General features: G+C 38.6%; 2 protein-coding genes and 1 long non-coding RNA gene across 6 annotated transcripts in view; 2 read left to right on the forward strand and 1 right to left on the reverse strand.

The window, feature by feature from the left end:
* The window catches only part of PDE7A (phosphodiesterase 7A), a 123,750-nt gene extending 113,947 nt beyond the window's left edge, over positions 1–9,803 (forward strand). For all 3 annotated transcript variants that reach the window (XM_045455078.1, XM_045455080.1, XM_045455079.1), the window contains exons 10-13: positions 1,748–1,892; positions 3,595–3,691; positions 4,373–4,453; positions 7,993–9,803. In XM_045455078.1, coding sequence (XP_045311034.1) covers positions 1,748–1,892; positions 3,595–3,691; positions 4,373–4,453; positions 7,993–8,201 — 532 coding nt within the window. In that variant the 3' untranslated portion in view covers positions 8,202–9,803. The remainder of the gene's footprint in view (positions 1–1,747; positions 1,893–3,594; positions 3,692–4,372; positions 4,454–7,992) is intronic.
* Positions 9,804–13,543: 3,740 nt separating this feature from the next.
* On the forward strand, positions 13,544–19,772 carry LOC123586143. The gene is made up of 2 exons (XR_006706623.1): positions 13,544–14,064; positions 19,679–19,772. It is a non-coding gene; the product is annotated as an uncharacterized LOC123586143 (long non-coding RNA).
* MTFR1 (mitochondrial fission regulator 1) overlaps positions 19,142–25,053 on the reverse strand; it is a 63,476-nt gene continuing 57,564 nt past the window's right edge. For both annotated transcript variants that reach the window (XM_045455081.1, XM_045455082.1), the window contains 4 exons: positions 24,462–24,694; positions 22,515–22,773; positions 21,572–21,740; positions 19,142–20,604 (listed from right to left, as the gene is read on the reverse strand). In XM_045455081.1, the coding sequence (XP_045311037.1) occupies positions 20,539–20,604; positions 21,572–21,740; positions 22,515–22,773; positions 24,462–24,694 (727 nt within the window). In that variant the 3' untranslated portion in view covers positions 19,142–20,538. The remainder of the gene's footprint in view (positions 20,605–21,571; positions 21,741–22,514; positions 22,774–24,461; positions 24,695–25,053) is intronic.

The following is a 25,053-nucleotide window of genomic DNA, read 5'->3' on the forward strand; positions in this document are numbered from 1 at the left end:
CAGTAGTATTTTTTTAGTGATTTTTTTTTTATGGATCATTCCGTAGATTTGAGTATTATAAAATTCACTCCAAATACACAGTGCCTCAGTCATAGTTTACTATTTATGTAAATAGTGTTACATGTTTCCATTTTATGCTCATTTGAATAAAACCTTATGTTCTAGGTATAAAGAAATTAATTATTCTGTATCATAAATACCCTCATTAAAAGTTTCAGGAAGTTTTCAAAATCTATAAGTAAAAAAAAAATGCTTTATACCTCAATAGCATAGCCCTGGAGTCACTTCAGGAGCATAGGATAAAATAATGATGGAAAGAACAGGAAATACTAATTTTTTAAGAAAAGACCATTTAATGTTAAGCAGGCCATTTGAAAGCCTAATAAGCATCAGTGCAAATAAGCCCGATATGATGGTGATTAACAAAATCTCTTCTCACTGATCCACAAACAAAAGCTTTTAATAATGTCTCACTGAGAGAAGATGCTCTTAAGAAAACCATGTAAGTGGATATAAACCATCTAATTCTAGAAACAAGGTGAGGCATAAAAATAAGTTTGGGTACTAAAATTTAAGTTACTATTATTGTTCTTTCCTTTTTCCATTTCATAACTTAAAACAACTTAATTTTAAAAACTTAAGTATTTTGTGTAATGACCATAAGAAAAAAGCTGGACTTTATTTTTTATTTTTTAAATCTTTATTCATGGATACCATTTGGAGTTATGACAATACTTCTGGTAAGTAAAATTGTTTCTTGCTGTAGTACAAATAGAAAAATTGCTTAAACCATAGTTTTTGTATATATAAGTTATCTTTTTCTTGATTAAAGCAGATTAAAATGTTTGCTTTCTTCTTTTTGTCATGTTTTACATTTGATGATTAACCCTATCGATAAAAACTGACAATAAGGAACACTACCTAATAGCATTCTTTTATGTTTCCTTTATTTAGGATTTATTTCATTTAATATCCAATATTGTGAGCCTTTTAATCTGTTGACAGCTCTTTACTGATATTTATACAAAGATAATGTTCGCTACAGCCCATTGAGGGGAAAAAAGGAAGGGTTTTTTTGTTTTTTTTTTTAAGTTTATTTCTCTTATTATGTGACTTGAGACAGTCTTAATTATTTTACTTGAGACAGTTTTAAAAATGATATGTATTTGCATTAACATGTTACCTTTTCCTTTCCAGAAAAGTTGGATATTCATGTAGATAATTGATTCTAGAATTGACCTTGAAAATACAGTTACATCTAAACTTTATCAAATTGTTTGGTGGGGTTTCGTCAGCATATAATCATGCATCTTAGTCAAAATATCTACCAGACTTAGTTGTTGAATGGGCTGTTCTTCCTCTGTTTGAGCCAACCTTCTGACTTCCAGATATCAGACACCCAAGAAAGAAACCAAAGTTGTGTACCCTCAGCACATCCCAGCCAAAAATTTTATAAAATAACGTATCAGGCTCATATGGATTTGTTTTTAGACAACTAACTCCTCCTTGGCTGGCAAAATAAAGGCATTCTTTCGGGAATGTACACATATTTGTACTTTCCTACAAACTCCTTTGGTTTTAGTTTTGATGATTTTGGTAGGTTTTTTTAAATGCATTCTTTAAAATTCATTTGTTGTGATAGGTTAAAAGTTGAATGGCAGAATATTAAGTTTAAGAAAAAAAAAATCAAGAAGTAACTATTCAATTGAAAGTCTTGTATTTTCTTTTTATATTTCTCTAATTCCAGGCAACAAATGGAGACTCAGATAGGTGCTTTGATACTAGCCACAGACATCAGTCGCCAAAATGAGTATCTGTCATTGTTCCGGTCCCATTTGGACAGAGGTGATTTACGCCTTGAAGATGCCAGGCATAGGCATTTGGTTTTACAGGTAAAATGGGGTTGGGAAAGATTCTTTCTAGGGTAAATCATATGACTGTTAGAATAAAAATGAAGTAGTCTAGTGTAGCTTTCAGAGTGGTTAAATTTTGAGGGAAAGCTGTGGGATTTCCTTCCATTAGTAAAATATCTTACAGAAGGTGAATCTTCTCCTTAGGAAAGCACCGTTGTTTTTGTAGTTTTCATACTCGTGATTTCTAACAAAAACCATTTTTGTGAGATTAGGGTACTGACCAACAAACAGTAATTTATTTTATTTTATTATTTTTTTATGAATTTTTTTCAAATTTTTACTCAAATTCTACTTAGTTAACATACAATGCAGTATTGGTTTCAGGAGCAGAATTCAGTGACCTACATACAACACCCAGTGTTCATCACAAGTGCCCACCTTAGTACCCATCACCCATCTAGCCCATCCCCCACCCACCTCCCTCCATCAACCCTCACTTCTCCTTTGTTAAGAGTCTCTTATGGTGGGGCACCTGGGTGCCTCAGTCAGTTAAACGTCTGACTTCAGCTCAGGTCATGACCTTGCAGTTAGTTTGTGGGTTCGAGCCCCACATTGGGCTCTGTGCTGACAGCCCAGAGCCTAGAGCCTGCTTTAGATTCTGTGTCTCCCTCTCTCTCTGCCCCTCCCCCACTCATGCATGCTCACACTTGCTCTTTCTCTCAAAAAATGAATAAACATTAAAAACAAAATTTTAAGAGTCTCTTATGGTTTGTTTCACTCTCTTCTTCACCCCCTTCCAATATGTTCATCTCTTCCATTTCTTAAATCCCACATATGAGAGAAATCATATGGTATTTGTCTTTTTTCTGATTGACTTATTTTGCTTAGCATAATACACTCTAGCTCCATCCATGTCATTGCAAATCGCAAGGTTTCGTTCCTTTTGATGGCTGAGTAATACTCCAGTGTGTGTGTGTGTGTGTGTGTGTGTGTGTAGGCATATTTTATATATATATAAAAAATATATATATGCCATATCTGCTTTATCCATTATCAGTCAATGGACACTGGTGCTTTCTCCATACTTTGGCTGTTATTGCTAATGCCGCTATAAACATCAGGGTACCATGTACCCCTTCGAATCTGTATTTTTGTATCCTTTGGGTAAATACCTAGTAGTATAATTGCTGGATTGTAGGGTAGTCTGTTTGTAACTTTTTGGGGAACCTCCATCCCATTATCCCGAGTGGCTGCACCAGTTTGCATTCCCGCCAGCAGTACAAGACGGTTCCTTTTCTCTACATTGTCGCCAACATCTGTTGTTTTGTTGTGTTGTTAATTTTAGCCATTCTGACGGTTGTGAGGTGGTATCTCATCATGGTTTTGATTTGTATTTCCCTGAGATGAGTGATGTTGAGCATCTTTTAGCCAAGTGTTTTATTTTCACAAATTAGTTCTTGGATCTAAAAATGAGCGAGAATACAATGATTTATTTGTAGCTTTATGTTTAGTCCAGTCCTTATGCTTGGCTCTTGGGTATAAAGTGTCGTTTAGCATTCCTGAAGACATGATTGATAGACATAATAGCATCATAAAATTAATATAAAAGACAATGAATTTTCTGTTGCAGCATTTTTCTTCATTAAAGTGTCCTTTATTCCCACTATTGGAGTATACTTAAGCTTAGTACAATTGAAATTTTACTTTTTTCTTTAAAGAATTTTAATATTTTGCTTGCTAGATGGCTTTGAAATGTGCTGATATTTGTAACCCATGTCGGACCTGGGAATTAAGCAAGCAGTGGAGTGAAAAAGTAACAGAGGAATTCTTCCATCAAGGCAAGTTACAGTTTTGAGTGATAAGTAGTCTGTTCAATTCATTTTTTAGCATCATTTGAATAAACAAACCCAGACATTTACAGGAGTCAAGCAATAGATCCTTGTTGGTATTTTTAGCGACAACTCAGTGTAGATGTACATACAGGCAATAATGTACAAATTGAGCATATTTTGGAAATTACCAGTTCTCTTTTGAAATGATGAAATGTGAATATTTGCATTTATAAATAGACATAACCCAGGTTAGAAATTTCGCTGTCCAGAAAGATTTCCCTGACCTTGTATCTCATCATCCCTTTTGGAGGGTCTCATGGCCCTCTGAACATGCAAGTTATTTTTAGTAATTTAAAAACAGGAACGAAGGATCTTCATTTCATGCGCCTTCCTTTTAGAAATCTAAGTTTTAAATTAAAATGCTGACAGAATTATAGTCTTGGGGTAACACCTAGTAAAATTTTTCATCTCCTCCATTTAAAATAGGATATCAGCTTGGCAACCTTTTCTATGTGTGAATAACTTAAAAATTTTAAAAAGAACTAATTTAGAAGCCATCCTCTCTTGAGGATTAAGTATGTCATGCATTTTCTAAGGAATTTACAGGTAAGATGAAGACTTTAACTGTATACTTAAGCAATAGTTCTGTTCCACATAAATCATTCTATCTTGTTTTTATAATTTTAGGAGATATAGAAAAGAAGTATCATTTGGGTGTGAGTCCACTTTGTGATCGTCAGACTGAATCTATTGCCAACATCCAGATTGGTAACTATACATACTTCTAGCTGGTTAGAAAAATGCCGCGGATTTTAATTTTGCCAAGAAGAGATCTACATCTGAAATATAAATTATTAAAATTGTGTTCATTTCTATTTTTTAATTTAAGAAATTTTACCCATTTTTCCTTTTTGGGGCTCTATTTATAATTTACTCTCATTTAATCTTAGGTCATAAAAACCATAATATTTGCAAAGCAGGTAGCATTAACTTTGTTTTAAAACTGACAGAATACGTGATTTGCTCATGTGGAAGCTTCTTTTGCATAATTCTGGGATTGCATTCTAAAATGAAAAAAGTGACCACTGAGCACAATTATCATGTGAAGTCCATTTTCCGCTGTGGCTTACTTTTCTCTGTCACCGCCTGTGGATTAATTCTTCAGCATCCTGTACAGGCCTCTTGTAAGCTTCCCTTGAATAGTCTCTTCAGTTCTCTCCCTGGCAACTTCCCCTCACATACCCGCAGCAACCTGGGACTCTGCAGTGTTCCCCAAATCCATGGCACCCCTTTACTCTTTCCCCCTCGCCACTCCTTCCCACCTGCCTGACGGACTCATTTTTCTTGAAGATCCACCTCCTCCAGATGCCACCTTCTGCTCTCTCCAGGCAGAGTCGGTCGCTCCTTTTCCAGGCCTCCAAAGCCCTAGATATACGTCTCCCCTAGCTCCCAGGTCCTTCCTGCAGCGATGTATTCCTGAGGCTTTGCACTGCACCTAGAAGCAGGAGGCACTAGAGAACTATTAATTGAGTGAGACATAATTGTAACAGAAAGCACAGGGAAATGTGCTGATTAAAATAGGGGCAGCTTATTGTAAAAGAGCACAGGAGTGGGTGTTGGGGTTTGAATGTAAAGTAGGAGGCCAGCATGGGGATGGGTAAGTCAACAAGGTATTGCGGGATGAATTTGATTTTGGTAGCTGGTGTTGAGTAGGGCCTTTGAGGATTGGGTTGAACATAAAGAAATGGGTGCACAAACTTCAGAACGATAAAGTTTCTAGAAATCCAGAAGACAGCACACGTCTGTGGCATAGTGCTTTGAAAAGAGGCTTGTAGGGGTCAGAAATTCAGAAATCTGATACTTACATAGTAATTGCAAGACATCGTCATGTGGAAGGCAGTGGGTAGTAACCGACTTGATGGCAGAGGAACAGGTAGGGAAGATAAAGAGCCAGGCCCAGAAGAGTGTGGCACAGACCTGCGGGAATGGTGGGGGCAGGGGAGGGTGGTGCTGGGGCTCAACCAGCCAGAAGCCTGGGGAATTTTGCAGAGGGGGGAGCTTTCTTTGTGGGGGATAAGAAGACACTTAAGAAGCAGATCTGGGGTACCCTGAGTCTCAAGTAGAAAAACCTTCAAATGCAAAAGAACAGGTGAAATATGGGCAAAGGGAATTAAATTGAAGATAGGTGAATGAGTAGCAAAGTCATTGTAGTAGTCTTTTGCTGGAGTCAGTGACTCCCTAGATTAATTTGACAGTAGGTTTTTAAAAACTACAATTTCTAAAAGGGAAAGGAAGCTAGATCCCTTAAATTCTTCACTTCAGTCTACAGATCTTGTCAGTGTCAGCACTTCTAGGTCAGGCTATCTAAGGAACAAGGATAAGGGAAATGATGGTAAGAGCTGACATCTGCCAACTCCTCACAACGTGACTTCTCATAGCCTCCTTTTCAGATAGTTTGCCCAATTTATACAGTTATAAATTATACAGAATAAATACTGTGCTAAACAGTGGTTATTCAGAGCCAGCATAGGGTCAGTAAGTAGATGTCATGTGTAATTAATAGTTTCCTTCTTTGATAGAAATAATGGTTTTGTTAAACAAGAAAAGAACACATACTGGGGAAGTAAGGCATTTGACAAGGTGTCCTGTGGTATCTGTGGGGGTAAGAGAGAGGCATATGGGCTCATACAAGTGGATTCACTAGCAGCTAATGAATAGAGCCCCGCCCTCCAAGAGGGTGCTGTGTGGCTGTCTCTGTCCATGACCCCAGCCCATTCATTTTTGTCGGGTGCTTAAGACCTAAAAGAATGAGGTTAACTTAGAGCCACAAGTAATACTAATTTGTTGGTTGTTAGAGGCAAGATCCAAAAGCTCTCAACCAGTTGGAATAACGGGTGAATCAAATAAGGTGAAACTCATGTAAAAGCATGATAATAAGGTTCTGCATTTGGGTATAAAACTCTAGCGATTCACCACTTAACTGTGGCACCTGGAAGGGACAGGGCTCTGGGTGACTGGTTCAGCCTGACACTGTGGTGTGAGGATGGCCACCAAAAAGCTGCCATGTTCTTTGACCGCAGAGGTGACATTTTCCTCTATTTGTTATGTCTTTCTCTTCACCAGAATGTAACTCCTTGAGGGCACATCTTGTCTGTCCATTCACTGCTATATTCCTGGCCACCCTAGAACAGTGCCTGGCATAGATAGCAGGTTCTCCGTTAATATGCGTGGAGGGAGTGAAAGGCCTTATTTCCAATATTAATTACTATTTCAGATACCACAATTTGTACACTTTTCTAATTAAAAGTAGTGGGTGCTAATTGCTTTAACTCCAGAATTTTTTGTTGCCTAAATAAAACCTGTGTGGCCTGTGGTCTACATGGTCTTTTGCTGAAATGAAAAAGTTTTTAGAGATGAAGAAAATTTTAAAACTGTTACATAGCAATGATAGAATTCGAATGTACCTGCTCCTCCTCCTTAACAGATCAAAAGTTGAGGAAATAATGCTAAATGTTTCTCCAATATATGTGATTTGACTGACGAGGTATTTTCTAGGAGTAGAAGATACACTGTAGTGTTAAGTCAGGCATAATGTCCGCATGAGTGCTGTACAGCCTAAAGGTACAGACAACCCAGGAATCACTCATTTTCCCTTTCTGACTACAAATTAAGAGAGATCAGTTATATGAGTTGTTTAAAAAGTAGGACCCTGGTACACTTTTGGTGTTCATTTTAGTAATTGCTGAAGCTAATACGCTCTGTTCTTTTTAGGCTCGTAATTTTTGTCATGAGTTTTGGTTCCGTAAATTCTGACTTAAATAAAGTGGCCAAGTGTAACCATGACCAGGTGTGAAGATGCCATCCCTGAGGGGGCGAAACCCAGCAGCACGTCACCAGCCCCACTTCAGCTCAGGCCTCATCACCCACAGGCTTGGAAGAGACCCCTCTTAGCCTCTAGCTGTCTCACTGCAACTGTCTGCCCTGCTTTCTGCAGAGTTGAGAGGACCGCTGAGTGTTTGCTCAGATAGGATGTGGTGGTGTAGCTGAAAGGAACCGTCAGAAAAGATTTGATGTGTTTGTCAATTCACCTTGACTTAAAGTTCCATTGAGCTACTAAATAGATTCTTCAGAGAAGTTATGTACATTTACACACACACACACACACACACACACACACACACACACACACACACTGAAAACTTAGGTAATATTAGAATAGGACTTAAGAGAATAAACACTGGATAGATGTTCTGAAGATAAAGTTTCAGAATATATGTTAAGACCTTTTTTTCTCTTATTTTCTCCAGGTTTCATGACTTACCTCGTGGAGCCTTTATTCACAGAATGGGCCAGGTTTTCCAATACCAGGCTATCCCAGACAATGCTCGGACATATGGGGCTGAATAAAGCCAGTTGGAAGGGGTTGCAGAGAGAACAGTCCACCAGTGAGGACACTGATGCTGCGTTCGAGGAGTTGAACTCACAGCTATTACCTCAGGAAAATCGGTTATCATAGCCCCCAGAATCGTCGGAACAGACTGCCTCCTGCAGGTTTTTAGAAATGTGAAATGGGGTCTTGAGGTGAGAGGACTTTCTTGACTGCCAAGGTTTCCGAGGGAATGAGGCCAGCGTTATTTATTCCCAAGGTGTCCTCTACTGGATCGTGCGACCCCACTTTTTAATTATAAGACCTGAACATACAGCAATATGCACTTGGCTTTCATGTGAAACCTTGAATATGCAAAGCCCAGCAGGAGCGGATCTGAAAGGAGTAACGAAGGAAGTTTTGCAGCGTGCCACCAGTTTTTCAAAGCATTTACTCCTCGAACCGTGAAACTTGAACTGTATCTTTCAGCAGAAATCTCTTGGAATTTAACCAGTCTGACGCAACATTGTGTATCTGTACCTTCCACTAAGTTCTCTCTGAGAAAAAGGAAATGTGAAGTGCCCAGCCTCTGCTGCCTCCTGCAAGACTCGATGTTTACAAATCAACTCTGAAATATTGGTTCTAAATTGCCTTGGAGCATGATTGTGAAGGAACCACTAAGAATTTTAAAGATCAAACTTAAACTGCAGCTCTTTCCCCCTGGTTTGCCTTTTTCTTCTTTGGATGCCACCAAAGCCTCCCTTTTGCTATAGTTTTATTTTGCGCACTGGAAACTGAGCATTTATCATAGAGTACCGCCAAGCTTTCCCTCCAGTGCTGTTTGGCAATGCAATTTTTTTTAACTGTTAGTTTCTGATTTGGGGCGGGAGGGGAAGAACACCAGTGTCCTAGCTGTATTATGATTCTGCAGTGAAGACATTGCATGTTGTTTTCACTACTGTACTCTTGACCTGCACATGCAAGAAACAGGTGGAATGTTTAAAACACCATAAACAGCTCAGGGTATTTGCCAATCTGAAATAAAGTGGGATGGGGAAGTGTGTCCTTCAGAGCAAGGGTACTAAAGTCCCTTTCGCTGCAGTGCGTGAGAGGTATGTTGTGTGTGGATGTGTGGACGTATGTTTGCGTGCATGTTTGTGCATGTGTGACTGTGCATGTGTTATATTTATCCATGTGGGAAAGGATTTGAAACGTAAGCTTTTATTTATTATCTTAGAATGTGACACGGTGCGCAGCCACACTGGGGGAGGGGAAGGTAGGCGAGCTGTAACAGACCGCTCCAGTTGCCTTAAACTATGCACAAAGCTAAGTGACCAAACTTCTTGTTTTGATTTGAAACAAGTGCATTGTTTTCTTGTCCCTCCCTTTGATGAAACGTTACCCTTTGATGGGCCTTTTGATGTGAACAGATGTTTTCTAGGACAAAATCTAAGGACTAATTTTAAACTTCAAACATTCCACTTTTGTAATTTGTTTTAAATTGTTTTATGTATAGTAAGCACAACTGTAATCTAGTTTTAAGAGAAACCGGTGCTTTCTTTTAGTTCAATTGTATTTCCCTTGTTACTGTAAAAGACTGTTTATTGATTATGTTTACAGTTCGTTGCAACAGCCATTTTCTTGGGAGAAAGCTTGAGTGTAAAGCCATTTGTAAAAGGCTTTGCCATACTCATTTTAATATGTGCCTGTTGCTGTTAACTTTTGATGAATAAAAACCTATCTTTTCACATATTTATCTTTGATATTTACCTTATAACTCAATCTTTTGGAAATCTTAATACTAAATTACTAGGAAATCCAAGGTTTAGCTTCTTGGTTCTAGCATTCACTCATCAGGTATTTATTTAGGCAGATGCAGGTGCTGGCCAAGCCCTTGGGGTCATCTGTCATTATCTGCACCTCACGAATGAGTGAGTGGCCCCACTATGTGTGCTCAGAGTTCTGACTAATACATGGTACAAGTCAGCTTTGAGCCCAGGCCTCCGGACTCCACAGCCTTTTTTGTCCCCACGGTTGGGAATTGCGTTAAGATATCAGCACTCTTACAATACCAAAGTACTAGCTGTAATTGCTTTTTTAAAGTAAAGTAATAAGAAATGGCCACTTAATTCTGCTTGGTTGATATCAATGTAAGAAAGGCACCACTGGGCCTCTCCTGTGTCTTCTCAAGTCCAATTCATTAGGAAGGATATAGTACAAGTTTTAAAGTCAAACATATTGTCATTATTTGCACAGAAGAATGATGTCCAATAGAAATAAAATGTGAGCCACACGTAAGTGAATTTTCAATTTTCTACTAGCCACATCTAAAAAAGGGAAAAGAAACCAGTGGAATTAATTAACTTTTATTCCAATATATCCAAAATATTGTATCGTTTCAATATGTAGTCATTATCTTAGAGAACAATTATTGAGATGTTTTACATTCTTTCTTGGCCAGGGGGCGGCGGGGAGGGGGGCGGGTACCAAGTCTTTGAAATCTGGTGCGTATTTTACACTTACAGCACATCTCCGTTCAGACTAGCCACATTTCAAGTGCTCAATAATATCCGCATGTGGCTGGTAGCTACCATATTGGACAGAGCGGGTACAGGAGTTTGATGGTATAGAGCGGACTGTACCTGGGGAAGGTCAGTGACCACTTAAGGTGGCATCATCCTGGCAGATCTGATGCATCTAGTTGTCTTATTAGATCTTTACAGACCTAGTATGTCAGCACATGCAGAGCACAACGGTCTTAGAGGAAACTCACATTAACCAAGCTCACAGTAACTGATAGTTGCTAAAAATGTTAGTACTTTAATTTACAATGAGAAATGTAACTGTCAATCATTCTCTCCCTTTAGGCAAATCTTCTGGGGAAGTCCATTTATGATCAGCCGGTTACTTGGTGAGCGTGGATTCTGAGCAAGGGAAGCAAGTTGCCTCATGCATCCATCTCCCTATGGGGACTCACCTGCTGATTTTCATGTTTGTGGACCAGGGTACGCTCTTCCCCCGGATGATTGTAGAGATTCTCTGCCAGTAGTTGCCTCTCCACATCAGCTTCTGATGGGCACATCCAGTAAATCTGTCAGTACCTTCAGCCTTTGTCTCAGTTGAACCTGCCTGGGTTCCATCTGCCGGTGTACGATTGCTTACTTCTGCTCTGATCCATTTCTTATTGTTTGATAGTCAAAGGATTATCTTATTTCCTTTCTTGGGGGAGACACCTCAATGTTGCTCCCATCTCCTGCCTACACGTAGAATAAACCCACTGACAGATTATGTTTTGTTACATATATGTGGAAGTCACCATCTATAGCCCTCCTCCTTAAATATAACCTATATTCCTTGAACATTGGTTTTCTAGAAAAATTTGAGGAAACAGTTCAGAAATTTAGAAGATTACATTTCAAATAAGTAAATGTTATAGAACAGAAAAATTCACATGAACTTTTAAAACAGGAGACTTCAAAGAATTGTTGAGCATGTCGCAGCCCTGTGGGGCTCTACCCAACACTTCAGTAGTAGGGGGGCATCTCCTCTGCTCTGGAGGTAAAGGTCCTTGGAGAGAAAACTTTGGCAAGCCTTAGCTTAATGAAAAACCAATCTAGTACCTGGTCAATATTTCTATTATGTAAATGTGATGGTTTATAATGATCCTCTTTGTATAAAAGAAGCAAATATTTTATGTCCTTTGCAAACCTGGAAAATATATTTGTACCTGAGGTACAGGTTAGAGGTGCTAGTAATTCTTTGAAGATTCCTACAACAGTTTCTTTTCCAAAATGCTTTCTTGGCTCTTAAAACTGAGTTTTCTTAAAACTCTAACTTTCACATCAGGGTTTACAGTGTTTTCATGTGTACTTTTTTTAATGTATAAATATTTTGTTTAAATCCTCTCCTGATCAGTGTCTCCTGCTTGAAAAAATAAACAGTGACCGACAGCTACTATGCATTCACTAATGTTTTTAAATAAATGTGCATACTACTCACCATGGCATCAGCACACATCTGAAACATACAGTTGTACAGTTACGTGCAAGACTTAGTCTGAGCCATTCCTTGCTCGCTACGGATCTGCAGACAACCTGTGTCTTTAGAAGGCCCCCAAAGATCCATGGTCTTTTCCTCGGAGGTGAGCTAACAGGGGGCGCACAGCAGGTCTCCTCCAACTTCTAGGCTCTTGTGCTTATTAGCACGGGGCTAGCTTCAATTGGGCCATCGATGTTTGAACAAACTAATTCGGTATTAATGTGTTTTCTCTTTAGCCATCAATCTATAAATTGAGAAATGATATTGAAACTAATCTGTCTGTGCTGAATCATGTGGTCAGCAACATCTGGGTTCCTGTTGTGTGCAGAGTACTGCACTGGATATAATAAAGGTATTAAAAATTACAAAACCCTCGTCTCTGTTCTCAAAATGTTTGAGTGACAAAATGATGTGTGAAAAGTGTTCTGTAATATGGCAGGTTTCTTTACTTTATGAAATGAGTGCACAATGTTGGGGTGTGGGTTCAGAGAATGGTTTAGTTTGGTCAATGATGAAAATGACACCATTTCTAGTAATTCTTGAATTTTTTTTTTTTTTTTTGTTAATATCCATGACTGGTAAAACCATCTAGCTTTCAAATTTGATTCTAAAGTAGTCTCCACATCCTCACCAACACTTGTTATTTTTCCTTTTTGATAATAGTCAATCTGATAGGTATGAAGTGATATTGTGGTTTCAGTTTGCATTTCCCTGATGATGGATGAGGCTAAGTATCTTTTCATGTGCCTGTTGGCCATCTGTCTTCTTTGGAAAAATACCTACTCAAGTCCTCTGCCCATTTTTTTTTAAATCAGGTTGGTTGTTTTCTTGATACTAAGTTATGTGAGTTCGTTATATATTTTGGATATTAACCCCTTATCATGTGTATGATTTGCAAATATTGGCTCCCACTCAGGAGGTTGCCTTTTAGTTTTGTTGATGGGTTTCCTTTGCTGTGCAAAACTTTTTAGTTTGATATGATCCCACTTGTTATTTTAGTTTTATTACCCTTGCCTGAGGAAACTGGTCCAAAAACATATTTTAAGACCATTGCCTAGGGTTTCTTCTAGAAGGTTATGGTTTTAGGTCTTATATTCAAGTCTTAATCCATTTTGAATGTATTTCTGTATATGGTATAAAATAGTCCAGTTTCCCAACACCATTTATTGAGATACTGTGCATCCTTGGCTCCTTTATTGTAGATTAATTGACCCTATATGCCTGGATTTATTTGGGGGCTCTTTATTCTGTCCCATTAACCTATGTCTGTTTTCATGCCAGTATTATACTGTTTTAATTACTAGAGTTTTGTAATAAGGTTTGAAATCAGCGTGATGCCTCCAGCTTTCTTGTTCTTTCTCAGGATTGCTTTGGCCATTGAAGGGTCTTTGGTGGTTCCATACAAATCTTAGGATTATTTGTTCTAGTTCTCTGAAAAATGTTGGTATTTTGATAGAGATTGCTGTGGATCTGTAGATTGTTTTGGGTAGTGTGGACATTTTAACAATATTAATTCTTATAATCCATAGGCATTGGTATGTGTCATCTTGAGTTTCTTTCATCAGTGTCTTTTAGTTGTCATAGTATAGGATTTTCACCTCTTTAAATATTCCTAGGTATTTTCTTTGTGATGCAATTACAGACGGTATTATTTTCTTTCTTTCTTTTTTTTTTTTTTTTTCTGATAGCTCCTTCTTAGTGTATAGAACTGCAACTGATTTCTGCATGTTAATTTTCTATACTGCTTCTTGACTGAATTCATTTATAGTTATGATAAATGAATTTTGGTGGAGTCTTCAAGATTTTTTTTATGTATACTATGTCAACTGCAAATAGTGACTTTTGCTGCTACTTTTCCCATTTGGATGTCTTTTGTTCTTCTTTCATGATAGCTAGAATTCCCAATACTCTGTTGAATAAAAGTTGCAAGAGTGGGCATCCCTGTCTTGTTCCGATCTTAGAGGAAAACTTTCAGGTTTGTCATACGTGGCCTTTATTATGTTTAGATATGTTCCTTCTACGCCCACTTTGTTGAGTTATCGAATTTTGTCAAATGATTTTTCTGCATCTGTTGAGATAATCATACAATTTTTATCTTTTTTTTTTTTAATGTTTATTTTTGAGAGAGAGTTCAAGCATGGGAGGGGCTGAGAGGGGGACAGAACATCTGAAGCAGGCTCCACACTGACAGCAGCAAGCCCTATGTGGGGCTCGAGCTCAGGAACCGTGAGATCATGACCTGAGCCGAAGTCAGATGCTCAACCGACTTGAGCCACCCCCAGGGGCCCCCTATGCTCCTGTAGTGAATGTGGTGTATCACCTTGATTGATTTGCAAATGTTGAACCATCCCTGAAAGAAATCCCATTTGATCGTGGTATATGATCTTCTAATATACTAAATTCTGTCTACTAATACTTGGTTGAGGATTTTTGCATCTCTGTGTATTGAGGATATTGGCCTGTAATTTTCTTTTCTTATGGTTCATCTGCTTTTATCAGGGTAATGCTGGCCTCTGATTTTTATTATTTCCTTCCTTCTGCTAACTTTAGATATGAAGTTAAGTTGTTTACTTGAGATTTTTCTGGTTTCTTGAGGTAGGCCTGTATTGCTGTGAACTTCCTTCATAGGACTTTTTGCTGTATTACATGGCTTTTGGAAAGTTGTTTTGGTTTTCACTGACCTCAAGGTGTTTATTTCCTCTTTGATTTCTTCACTGACTTCTTAATAACAAGTTTTTTAGTCTCCATGTGTTTGCGTTTTCTTCTTGTAGTTGATTTCTAGTTTTATACTGTTGTGATCAGGAAAGTGATGCCTGGTATGATTTCAGTCTTCTTGAATTTATTGAGAGTTGTTTTGTGGCCTAACATATGATCTGCCCTGGAGAATGTCCTGTGTACACTTGAAAAGAATCTGTATTCTTTATTTTGGGGGATGGAGTATTCTGTATATATCTATCATGAAATCCATCTGGTCTAATGTGTCATTTAAGGCCAATGTTTTCTTATTTTTTTGGATGATCTATCCATTGATGTGAGGTATTGATGTCCCCCACTATTAAAGTATTACAGTCGGTTTCTCTCTTTATGTCATTGTCTGTTAATACTTTGCTTTATATATTTACATGCCCCTATGTTGACTGCGTAGATATCTACCAATGTTATATCCTCTTCTTGGATCAACACTTTATCATTAAGTAATGCCCTCTTGTTACATTTTTGTCTGTTTTGTGTGATACGTATATTGTTACACCAGCTTTCTGTTTCTATTTCTATGGAATAACTTTTTTATCCCTTCACTTCCAGAAGATATGGGTCTTTAGATCTGAAAGAAGTCTCTTGTAGGCAGCATATAGATAGATAGATAGATAGATAGATAGATCTTTCTAAAATTCATTCAGCCACCGCCTGTGTCTTTTGATTAAAGTATTTGGTTCATTTACATTTTTTCCAATCAAATGCAACATTTATTAACATAAAATATTTGCTACATTCTTTGCTAACAGTGGGTCAAATGAACAAACTGATCACAAGTGAACTTCATTTTAGTGAAAATCTAATGCAGTCAGTGGGGGCTGACATTGTTTTGGAAAATACCATGCATGTGCTTGGTGGATGGAGCATCTCTATGTTTCTCATCTTTAAAACTACTTCCTAACAGAATTTAGCGATTCTGGGATGCAACTTCTGGTAGCCAAAGAAATTAACATTCTAACTCACCTGTTTTAGGTTTTAAGTTCATTTGCATTTAAAGTGATTATTGATGAGTACTTATTGCCATTTTGTTCATTGTTTTGTTTTTGTAGTAGTTCTCTGTTCCTTTCTTCTCTTGGTCTCTTCCCTTTTGGTTTTATGGTTTTCTGTTATGTTTGAGTTCCTTTATTTTTTGTGTATCTATTGTAGGTTTTTGGTTTCTGGTTACCAGGAGGTTCATATATATTGACCTATATACATACTAGTCTATTTTAAGCTGATAATTGCTTAAGTTGAAACAAATCCTAAAAGCACTAATTTTTTTTAATGTTTTTATTTTTGAGAGAGAGAGTGTGGGTGTGGGTGGGGGAGGGGCAGAGGGGGAGACAGAATCTGAAGCAGGCTCCAGGCTCTGAGCTGTTAGCACAGAGCCCGATGCGGGGCTCAAACTTACCAACTGTGAGATCGTGACCTGAGCCAAAGACACTTAACCGAGCCACCCAGGCACCCCCAAAGCACTTTTATTCCCTACCCCCCAACATCTTATGTTTTTGACCTCAACTGACATTTTTGTGTATTCCTTACAATACTATTTATTGTAGTTCTAATTAATCTCACTAGTTTTGTCTTCAGTCTTCATACTAATTTTTTAAGTGCTTGCTTAATTGCCTTTACCAGTGACATTTTTTTCCTTTCACAAATTTTTTTTTTTTTTAATTTTTTTTTTTTCAACGTTTATTTTTGGGACAGAGAGAGACAGAGCATGAACGGGGGAGGGGCAGAGAGAGAGGGAGACACAGAATCGGAAACAGGCTCCAGGCTCTGAGCCATCAGCCCAGAGCCTGACGCGGGGCTCGAACTCACGGACCGCGAGATCGTGACCTGGCTGAAGTCGGACGCTTAACCGACTGCGCCACCCAGGCGCCCCTCCTTTCACATATTTTTTATTTCCAGTTATGGACTTATCTGCTTAACAAAGACCCTTTAACATTTCTTGTAAGGCTGGTTTAGTGGTGATGAACGTCTTTTGCTTTTACTTGTCTGGGAAACTCTTATCTTTCTTTTAATTCTGAATGTTACCCTTGCAGGGTAAAGTATTCTGGTTATGAGTTTTCCCCTCTCAGGATTTTATTTTAAATGTTTTTAGTGTTTGTTCATTTTTGAGAGAGCATGAGCAGGGGAAGGGCAGAGAGAGACACACAGAATCTGAAGCAAGCTCCAGGCTCTGAGCTGTCAGCAGAGAGTCTGACAAGGGGCTTGAACCCATGAACTGTGAGATCATGACCTGAGCTGAAGTTGGCTGCTTAAGCGACTGAGCCACCCAGGCGCCCCTCCTCTTTCAGCATTTTAAGTATTACCTTGCCACTCCTTTCTTGCCAGCCAAATTTCTGCTGGAGAATCAACTGATAGTCTTATGGGGGTTTCCCTTGTATATGGCTCTGTTTTGCTGCCTGCCAGATTTTTCTATCTTTACCTTTTTCTATTTTAATTATAATACATTGTGGTGTAGCTTTCATTGCACACTTTTTCCTGGGTGTCTGCTTCCTTACCCAGATTAGGAAAGTTTTCAGGTATTATTTCTTCAAATAAGTTTTCTTCCCTTCTATGTTCTTTTGGGACCCCTATCATGTGCATGTTAGTACGTTTGTTGTCCCAGTAGTTTCTTAACCTATCCCCACTTTTTAAATTCCTTTTTTGCCGTTTGGCTTGGATTCTTTGTTGTACCCTTCCAGATCTCTGTCCATGCTTTTGCATCCTCTAATCTGTTGTTAGTTCCTCCTAGTGGATTTTTCATTTGTTACATTCTTCAGCTGACCAGTTCTTGTTTAATATTTTCTCTTTGCTGAAGTTCTCCACTCTTCTCTCAAGTCTGATGAGCATATTTATCATTATTTTGAACTCTTTTACAGGTAGATTGCTTATCTCCATTTTGTTTTGCCTATTTCTATAAATTGGGCAGAACAGCTTCTTCTCCCAGCCTTGAAGGAATGAGTGGCCCCGTGTAGGAATGCCCGCGTAGACCGCACATGCTTGACAACTTTGGATGGTAAGCCGTAAAGGGAGCAGGCATAGGCCAGGGGTATCCTGTGCACACTATGCCAGGGTCACCTTTGGGGCGGGGCGTGGGGAGAATGGCTCAAGCTCATGGGGGCCTGAGGCTCACTGAGGTGGTCCTAGCAGGCTGGCTAGAGTGCCTGGACCCTGCTCCAGTCTGCACTGTCAAGATGGAGGGGGAACATAAACAGTGGCAATCACCAGTGCTTCCAACCTGAGTCCCAGCAGTTGCCTCACCATTTGTCTGACACTTTGGGGTTAAATGGTAAATGGAGTAAATGGGTCTCCTTCACTCACAGGCTAGTTGCCCTTTAAACCACTGGGTTTTTTTTTTTTTTTTTTTTGCTGTGCCCCAGGGCATGCGAGTCTGTACACAGTCCCCTCCATGAAATCTTTCCCTGTGTAGTCTGTTGTACTGGGGGTGGGGTTCCTGTCATTACTGTGTTGGGTCTCTCTCCCACCTGTCTCTCTGCGGTCCTGCTGTCCTCCGTGTACAGAAACTGTTCAATCAGCCCTCGGTTCTTCAAGAGGAATCGCTTTATATGTAGATCCTAGTTCCGCGAGCTCCCTACACCGCCATCCTGGACTACCTCCCAAAAATTTAAACTTGTATTTGCCAGATTCTATCCCCCAAGAAGAAAACTTTTAATTTTGGAGAAGTGGTTTCCTCGGGTTGTCGTCTTCACCAGTGAGACACAGACTCGGGAATTTAATACATCAAGACGACAGGCTTCTTGTACACAAGGGCTTGTGACTGGAGACACAACAGTTTTCCTGCTCTACCCCAAGCCTGTGCAAGTAGGTATACAGGAGGACATCCAGCAGAAGTCAGTCTGCTGGAAACTACAGTGACCTCACGTAAAATGTGAGTAGTAATGTACTTGGCTCTCTACCACTCACAGGATGTATTCAGAAATCATTATTTCATTTAATCCTCAGCAATTTTTGGAGCGGAGCATCACTCCCATTTTAAAAACAGAGGTATGATTTGTGTAACTCCCAAGTCCAGTGCTGACTCCTATTCACTATGTGTGCGTAGCGAGTGCCTGGACCACTCAAATCATAGGAGACAAAACATACCGGTTACTTCACCTTCTTCGCCTCAGCTATAAAATATAAAATTTAACTATTTTTATCATCTTTCACTTCAGGTATTGTGTTGAGTGGGAGAAACTGAATGAGACCGGTGGTGAATAAGTGGCAATAGATTTCCACTCTAAGAATGCAGAAAACAAAGTATTCTAAAGAAGCTACATGTACAATATTAGAGAATTTTATCCACCGAAATAACATACGAGAGCTTATGGTCCAAGGAAAATACAAATTTGCTTTATTTCAATACAGTAACTTCCTTCAGTTGGAGCACTGGCCAAAATTCAATACTGATAGAAATATAAATTGCTTAGGACGTCAAAATATATAATTTAGGCAAATTTTCTGAATTTCTTTTAAAGGCAGAATTTTTAAATCATATGAAACAATTAGAAACAATGTAATGTAAATCAACAAACGTGTAAATTAAGCCACAGTTCAAATTTAAGCTGAATAACATTTCCTAATATTGAGAACATTGCACATATTTTCAATAACTTAAAGGTCTACTCTTCCCATCTCCACTTTTTACTAGATTTAAATAAATCCAAGTATTTACTCATGGTAGAAGATTCTGCGTTAACTACAGCTGAGTTTAGCAGAAATACGGAAAACCATAAGGTTTTATTGAGCATTCCCAAATGAGCCTGTGCAGCATTCCTCGGAAGCCCTCCACAAGAACGGCTTTTCTCCTATGAGCACCTAAGGGTTGCTGCGTGGTGTAATTCAACAGAATAGCAGACCAATGATAGCTATGAAGTGTTTCATTATAAAGCTACTACATTCGACCAATATTTAAAAAAATTTCAACTCCATTATGCTGCCATTTACATTACATATTAACTTCGTAACAAGCCATCTTTATGATGCCTTTATTAAACTGGAATAGAAAGATGGTACATTCTGGTTTTCACTGGTTATAGATTTGATTCAATAATTTGATTTCTATCTAAAAACTACATTTTCTTTCTCAGCACTGGAGTGAAAGCAGCTTTTGTGGTCTTTGACTTTCCTTTAAATGAAAGCATTATGGAATTTTCAGCAGTAAACATTATCTGGTTCCTACTTGAACCCCCATCTCTAAGGAAATGTGAGAGGGGATCTAGGGTAAAAGTCCTAAAGTCCTATTCAAGGCAAAAAGGTTCCAATCCCAAATATTTCACTCGAGCAACTGTGTGTTATACCAGCTGTTCCATCACTGAGTAATAAAAATCACTGACAGCTTCACTGACGTCATTATTACATTTTACGTACTATTTTATACCCAAATATATGCATATAAAACATTTGCACAGATAAATTAGTGTCAAAAATTAAAAACTCTACATCTACAATGTCCTTTCCTCTGAAATCTATGTAATTGTTCTTAAGACTAGAAACCTTAACATCCTGGCTACACATTAAAAACCTGTTATGGAAAACTTCAGAACCTTCTCATAAAAACAAACAGACTTAGAGTGCTTTTTTATTAGACCTAAAGGAGACTACTGAATACTAAATTCAGGTATTTACTAACTAGTGTTGATTTCTACTAGCCAAATAGCCCTAACAAACCAACAAGGATGGAACAAACCAACAAGCTGGAACAAGGATAGTTTTTCTTCAGCTATTATTAAGTTGAAACATTTTCAATCAAAGCCTTCATTTTTCCTGTAGACTTCAACATGTGCGGCCCAAACTAAAAAGGAAACAAAGCGTAAATAAAGATAGTGCTTCAGGTAACAGTAATGATACGTCCCCCTCCTAATCATGGAGCAAAGGCCTGGGCGTGTTCTGCATGAAAAACCAAGCAGCTAGATGATATTAAAACCTTCATAAATTGACAAACTGTCTTATAAACATGACACATCAACAGAATGAAAAGCAAAAAGGTAACCAAATTACTTCACGGAAAACTATAATCATCTTAAGACCATAAGCTTTAGGCCATTTTTACTTCTCTGAGTAAAAGAATGAGGCACAAAGTTTCCTTTTTCCAATGTCTAAAAACTCTGAAAGATGCTAGAATTTCTCAGATACCTGCCTCCCTGGAGTAGGTAAGCACATATTCCACACGACAGCAAATACATTTTACTGTATTTGGTAAAATACAGTAAATTTTTTTTATACATTATACTAGATAATGTATACTAGATAATTTATACAATTGTATAAATTGTATAACTTAACTGTATATAATAATATATAAATTAATATTTGGAAGTTTCCCTTATCTGCTCAATCTCCACCTATGACCTGAAACATCTTGTTAAGACCCAGGTCAAATCTCATCCTCTTCAGAGAACTTTCACAGGACACCCTAAGGGAAAATTATCTTTCTTTACTTTGAATTTCTCAATCACCACATACATACTGTCTTAAGATATAAATTTTACTGTAGTGAATTTCGCTTCATTGTGCTTACGTATAAATAAAACACAGCATGAAGAATTTAACACTGGAGATGCTAAGTAGCAAAACCAGGGTTTGGCTTTCGCTTCCTTTTTTTACGTTCTTCTATAATCTACTTGTGGGGAGGGGCTAAATCATGTAGCACATCCTTCTCACAGAGCCACAGCTCAATGTCTTACCAAATGCAGGTTCTCAGCAACGGAATCAACTACCTACCATGTTGTGCTAAGACAGAAGTGTGACCTAATACTCACCAACACTGTTTCTGAGGTGGCCTCTGATTCGGACTTTGGAATTCCTTTTTCAACTTCACCTTGACTATCGCTTCGATATCGAAAGGCAAATTTCTTTTTCAGAGCCTCTGCTATGAGGGCAGCAGGGTCGGTAGCATCCACAGGTTTGGGCTTTAGATCCTGTTCTGACCTTAGAGAGATGAATAGAAGCCAAGAGGACTTTTCAATATGCTGACATCCCTCAGAGAAGTACTTCGCATGCCTTTACATGCACTTCTCTAGCATCACTGATACCCAGGAAAGTTCCTGACAAACACTGAGAGACACGAAACAGAAACCCTAAATGTAAGGCTCAATAAAAGAACACAAAGATGCCCAATGAATAGCCACTCAATTCAGCACAGGAGCATTGATCATGCTCTCCGTCAGGGCAACTACAGTTTCATTCTTCTTCCAAAGCCTAGTGATTAACCTCAGTAGGTCTACAACACAGCTAGTGAATGACTGACTGAACAATGAAGACTTCCCATAAAAGGGCTTTAAATGCAATAGGAGAAAAACCTGAAAATGCTTGTTAACTTCTTAGTTGTATAGGAGACACTGGGGCTCATCTTTTTTAAACCAAAACTGGAACCATTCATGGTAATCAGGTTATAAAACAAAGTTCTCGGGCGCCTGGGTGGCTCAGTCGGTTAAGCATCCGACTTCAGCTCAGGTCATGACCTCCCTGTTGTGAGTTCGAGCCCTGTGTTGGGCTCTGTGCTGACAGCTCAGATCCTGGAGCCTGCTTCGGATTCTGTGTCTCCCTCTTTGTCCCTCCCCTACTGGCGCTCTCGCTCCCGCAAAAATAAACATTAAAAAAATAATAATAAAAATAAAACAAAATTCCCAAAAAGTCTAATACTTCATTTTACAAGACATAAAAAAGTAAGGGAAGTATGAAATAAGGTAAATGTGTCCTCACCTTTTTACTGACCGAAGTTTTACACTGTTCATATCTTTAAGGATCTCTAGCATATTTGGCATATCAGGTTTCTTTGGCCTGCTCTTAACCTGAGTCTTTCCAGCACAGGCTTTTTTCTCTCTTCGTTCTTTTATCAGGTCAATAGCAGATACACTTTGGTGGAGCCCTGGTGTGGGGAGGGGTGGAGGAGGTGGGGGCGGGGGAGGTGGTGGGACAGAGGGTGGGGCCGCAGTAACGGATGTGGTCGAATCTAAATCACCTACAGAAATAAGGAAAAATCAATTGAATCTTGATGGTAACAGGCAAATAAAATAACCTTTAACAGCAAAATTATGTTAAGGACTTTTGTATACCTGAAATCAATATGCTTAAAAAAAAAAAAAAAAAAACTCCATTATGTAAGTAAAGGAAGTTTCAGTTACTTGGTTAGAATCTTAAATACCCACATCTAATCCCAAACTCTCCAAATGGAAAAGTTCCATTTAACTTAACAGGGGGTGTTTTTGTGATATCAAATGTTGCAGTCTGACCGTTGCACAGTTTGTAACTACTTTTAACTTTTAAACGAAATATGAAACAGTGTGTCCTACCTACACACCTTCAATACAGACGGTCTGACAGTTCAGGACTATAGTAACTATTTGAAAAACCCAATAGATTTGTGGTTCACCTTAAGAATATTTACATAAAGGACTTATTAAGCATTAAAAATTTTACATGTATTATTCAGCAAATTTCTGAAAGAGAAAAGGCGGCGTTGTACTTAATTTCCAAAACATTAAGTAACTAAGAGTTAAAGTGGTTACAAAATAAGGACCTAAGAATTCATCTTTCTGCATACTACAACAGTTGTTCATTGGCTGACCTATACTGATTATGGGGGCTCGATGCAAAAGGAATTTTGACTATAAATAGAGCATCTAATAACATAAATCTCCAAATTATCTCACTATTTACAGCAGTTTTCCAAGTCTGCCAGAAGAGGGAGGTAAAGCAAAAGAGAAATGCAATTTAAAAGCTGAAAGGAAAAAAAAAAGTTAAAAGAAAAGGCAGGACTTCTGGTTTTTAAAGTTACGTGCAAATTTCATTTAATTAACAAATTACTTCTCAAGCGCTCGGTGCCAAGTGCGTTCGTCCTCTGTCCATCTTGGCCTATCTTGGCTGTACCCAGGTTGGATGAGGTTTCCGTGCCGGATTACATTAAACTCTGGGAGCACAAGTGGCTCAGAGGCAGAATAACTGTCCTTATCTTTTAACCTTCAGAGTTGGCTAATATGGAGTCTAGCCAGGACTCAGGAAGAACGCTAGGAAAAACAACTACTACTTGCCAACAGGTTAATGGGCTAGGATTTCAAGGCTATGGTTTCTTCTCCAAAGTAACAAGGCACACGAATAAAAGCAAACAGTATTAGACCAAGAGTCACAGGACCTGTATTGAGTTTCTACTCTGGGCAAGAGAAGAGAAGTGACTATTAAGAAGCTACTTTGTGCTAAAGGCATTTTATAGAATCTCCACTTTTACTCCCATAATTACTCTAAGATATAAATACTATTACCCCATTTTAGAGCAGGAAGGGAGTTAGGCCAAGAACTTGCCTCAGGACATGCAGGTAAGTAAGCAGCACTCAACCCTGTCAGCACCATTTTGAGATTACTTCATGGCTGATCAAATTGGGGCCATTATCACAAAGTTTCCCAGTGCATTCACATGAGCACTAGTGCAACTGTATGAAATTCAGTATTTTCCAAACTCACCCTTTCTGATAGCGTCAAAATTGTTCAACAAAAACCACGTAAACCTGACTGGGTCCTGTACTGGACTACGGAGAGGACTGACCTTTGGTTTTCTAACAACCGCATGGCTGTTCTTTGCTAATAGATTTTAAAATTAGTGGCATTCTCCTAATTTCCAGCTCAATGGTTACAACAAACGTAGGATTTACAGACCTGCAACGAGATTTTGCTGTTCTTGCAGGGTCACAATTTTGGCAATCTGAGCTCTGAGAGCAGCAAGTTCATTTTCAAGGGCACAGATCTTCTGTAGTGCTTCCTCATTTGCCAGTGCTGTCTTCAGTTGAGGCTCTTCTGGAGACAGGTTTGGGAAGGAAAGCTCCCTGCTTGGCGGCTTCTCAAAGAAAGGCAGGCCATCCTGAAGGGGCTGCCTTGATCTGACCTCTGTCCTGCAAGAAAGACAGAAGGTCGGCTGTCACAGGTTTTGCAAGGAAATACAAAAAATCATCACTGCACACAGTATCTGAGAAATACTTTTCAGACTGACTTTACATAAATCCCCTCCTGTAAGTTTCAAAACAGCAAAGTGCTTGTCAACCTGATGTAGATACATACCAAGCCAGGTTTCTTACTGCCATCATTCTTAACCTCTATATAATATGCATAAGCCCACACTATCAGGAGGCATCACAGATTCCAACGTTTTTTTCTACTTCATGTTTTGTTTTGAACTAAGGTAAAAAAAACTTTTTTTTTTTTTTAAATTTTTTTTTTTTTTCCAACGTTTATTTATTTTTTGGACAGAGAG

Source organism: Leopardus geoffroyi, chromosome C3 (assembly GCF_018350155.1).
Source record: "Leopardus geoffroyi isolate Oge1 chromosome C3, O.geoffroyi_Oge1_pat1.0, whole genome shotgun sequence".
In the NCBI taxonomy this organism is placed as follows: domain Eukaryota; kingdom Metazoa; phylum Chordata; class Mammalia; order Carnivora; family Felidae; genus Leopardus; species Leopardus geoffroyi.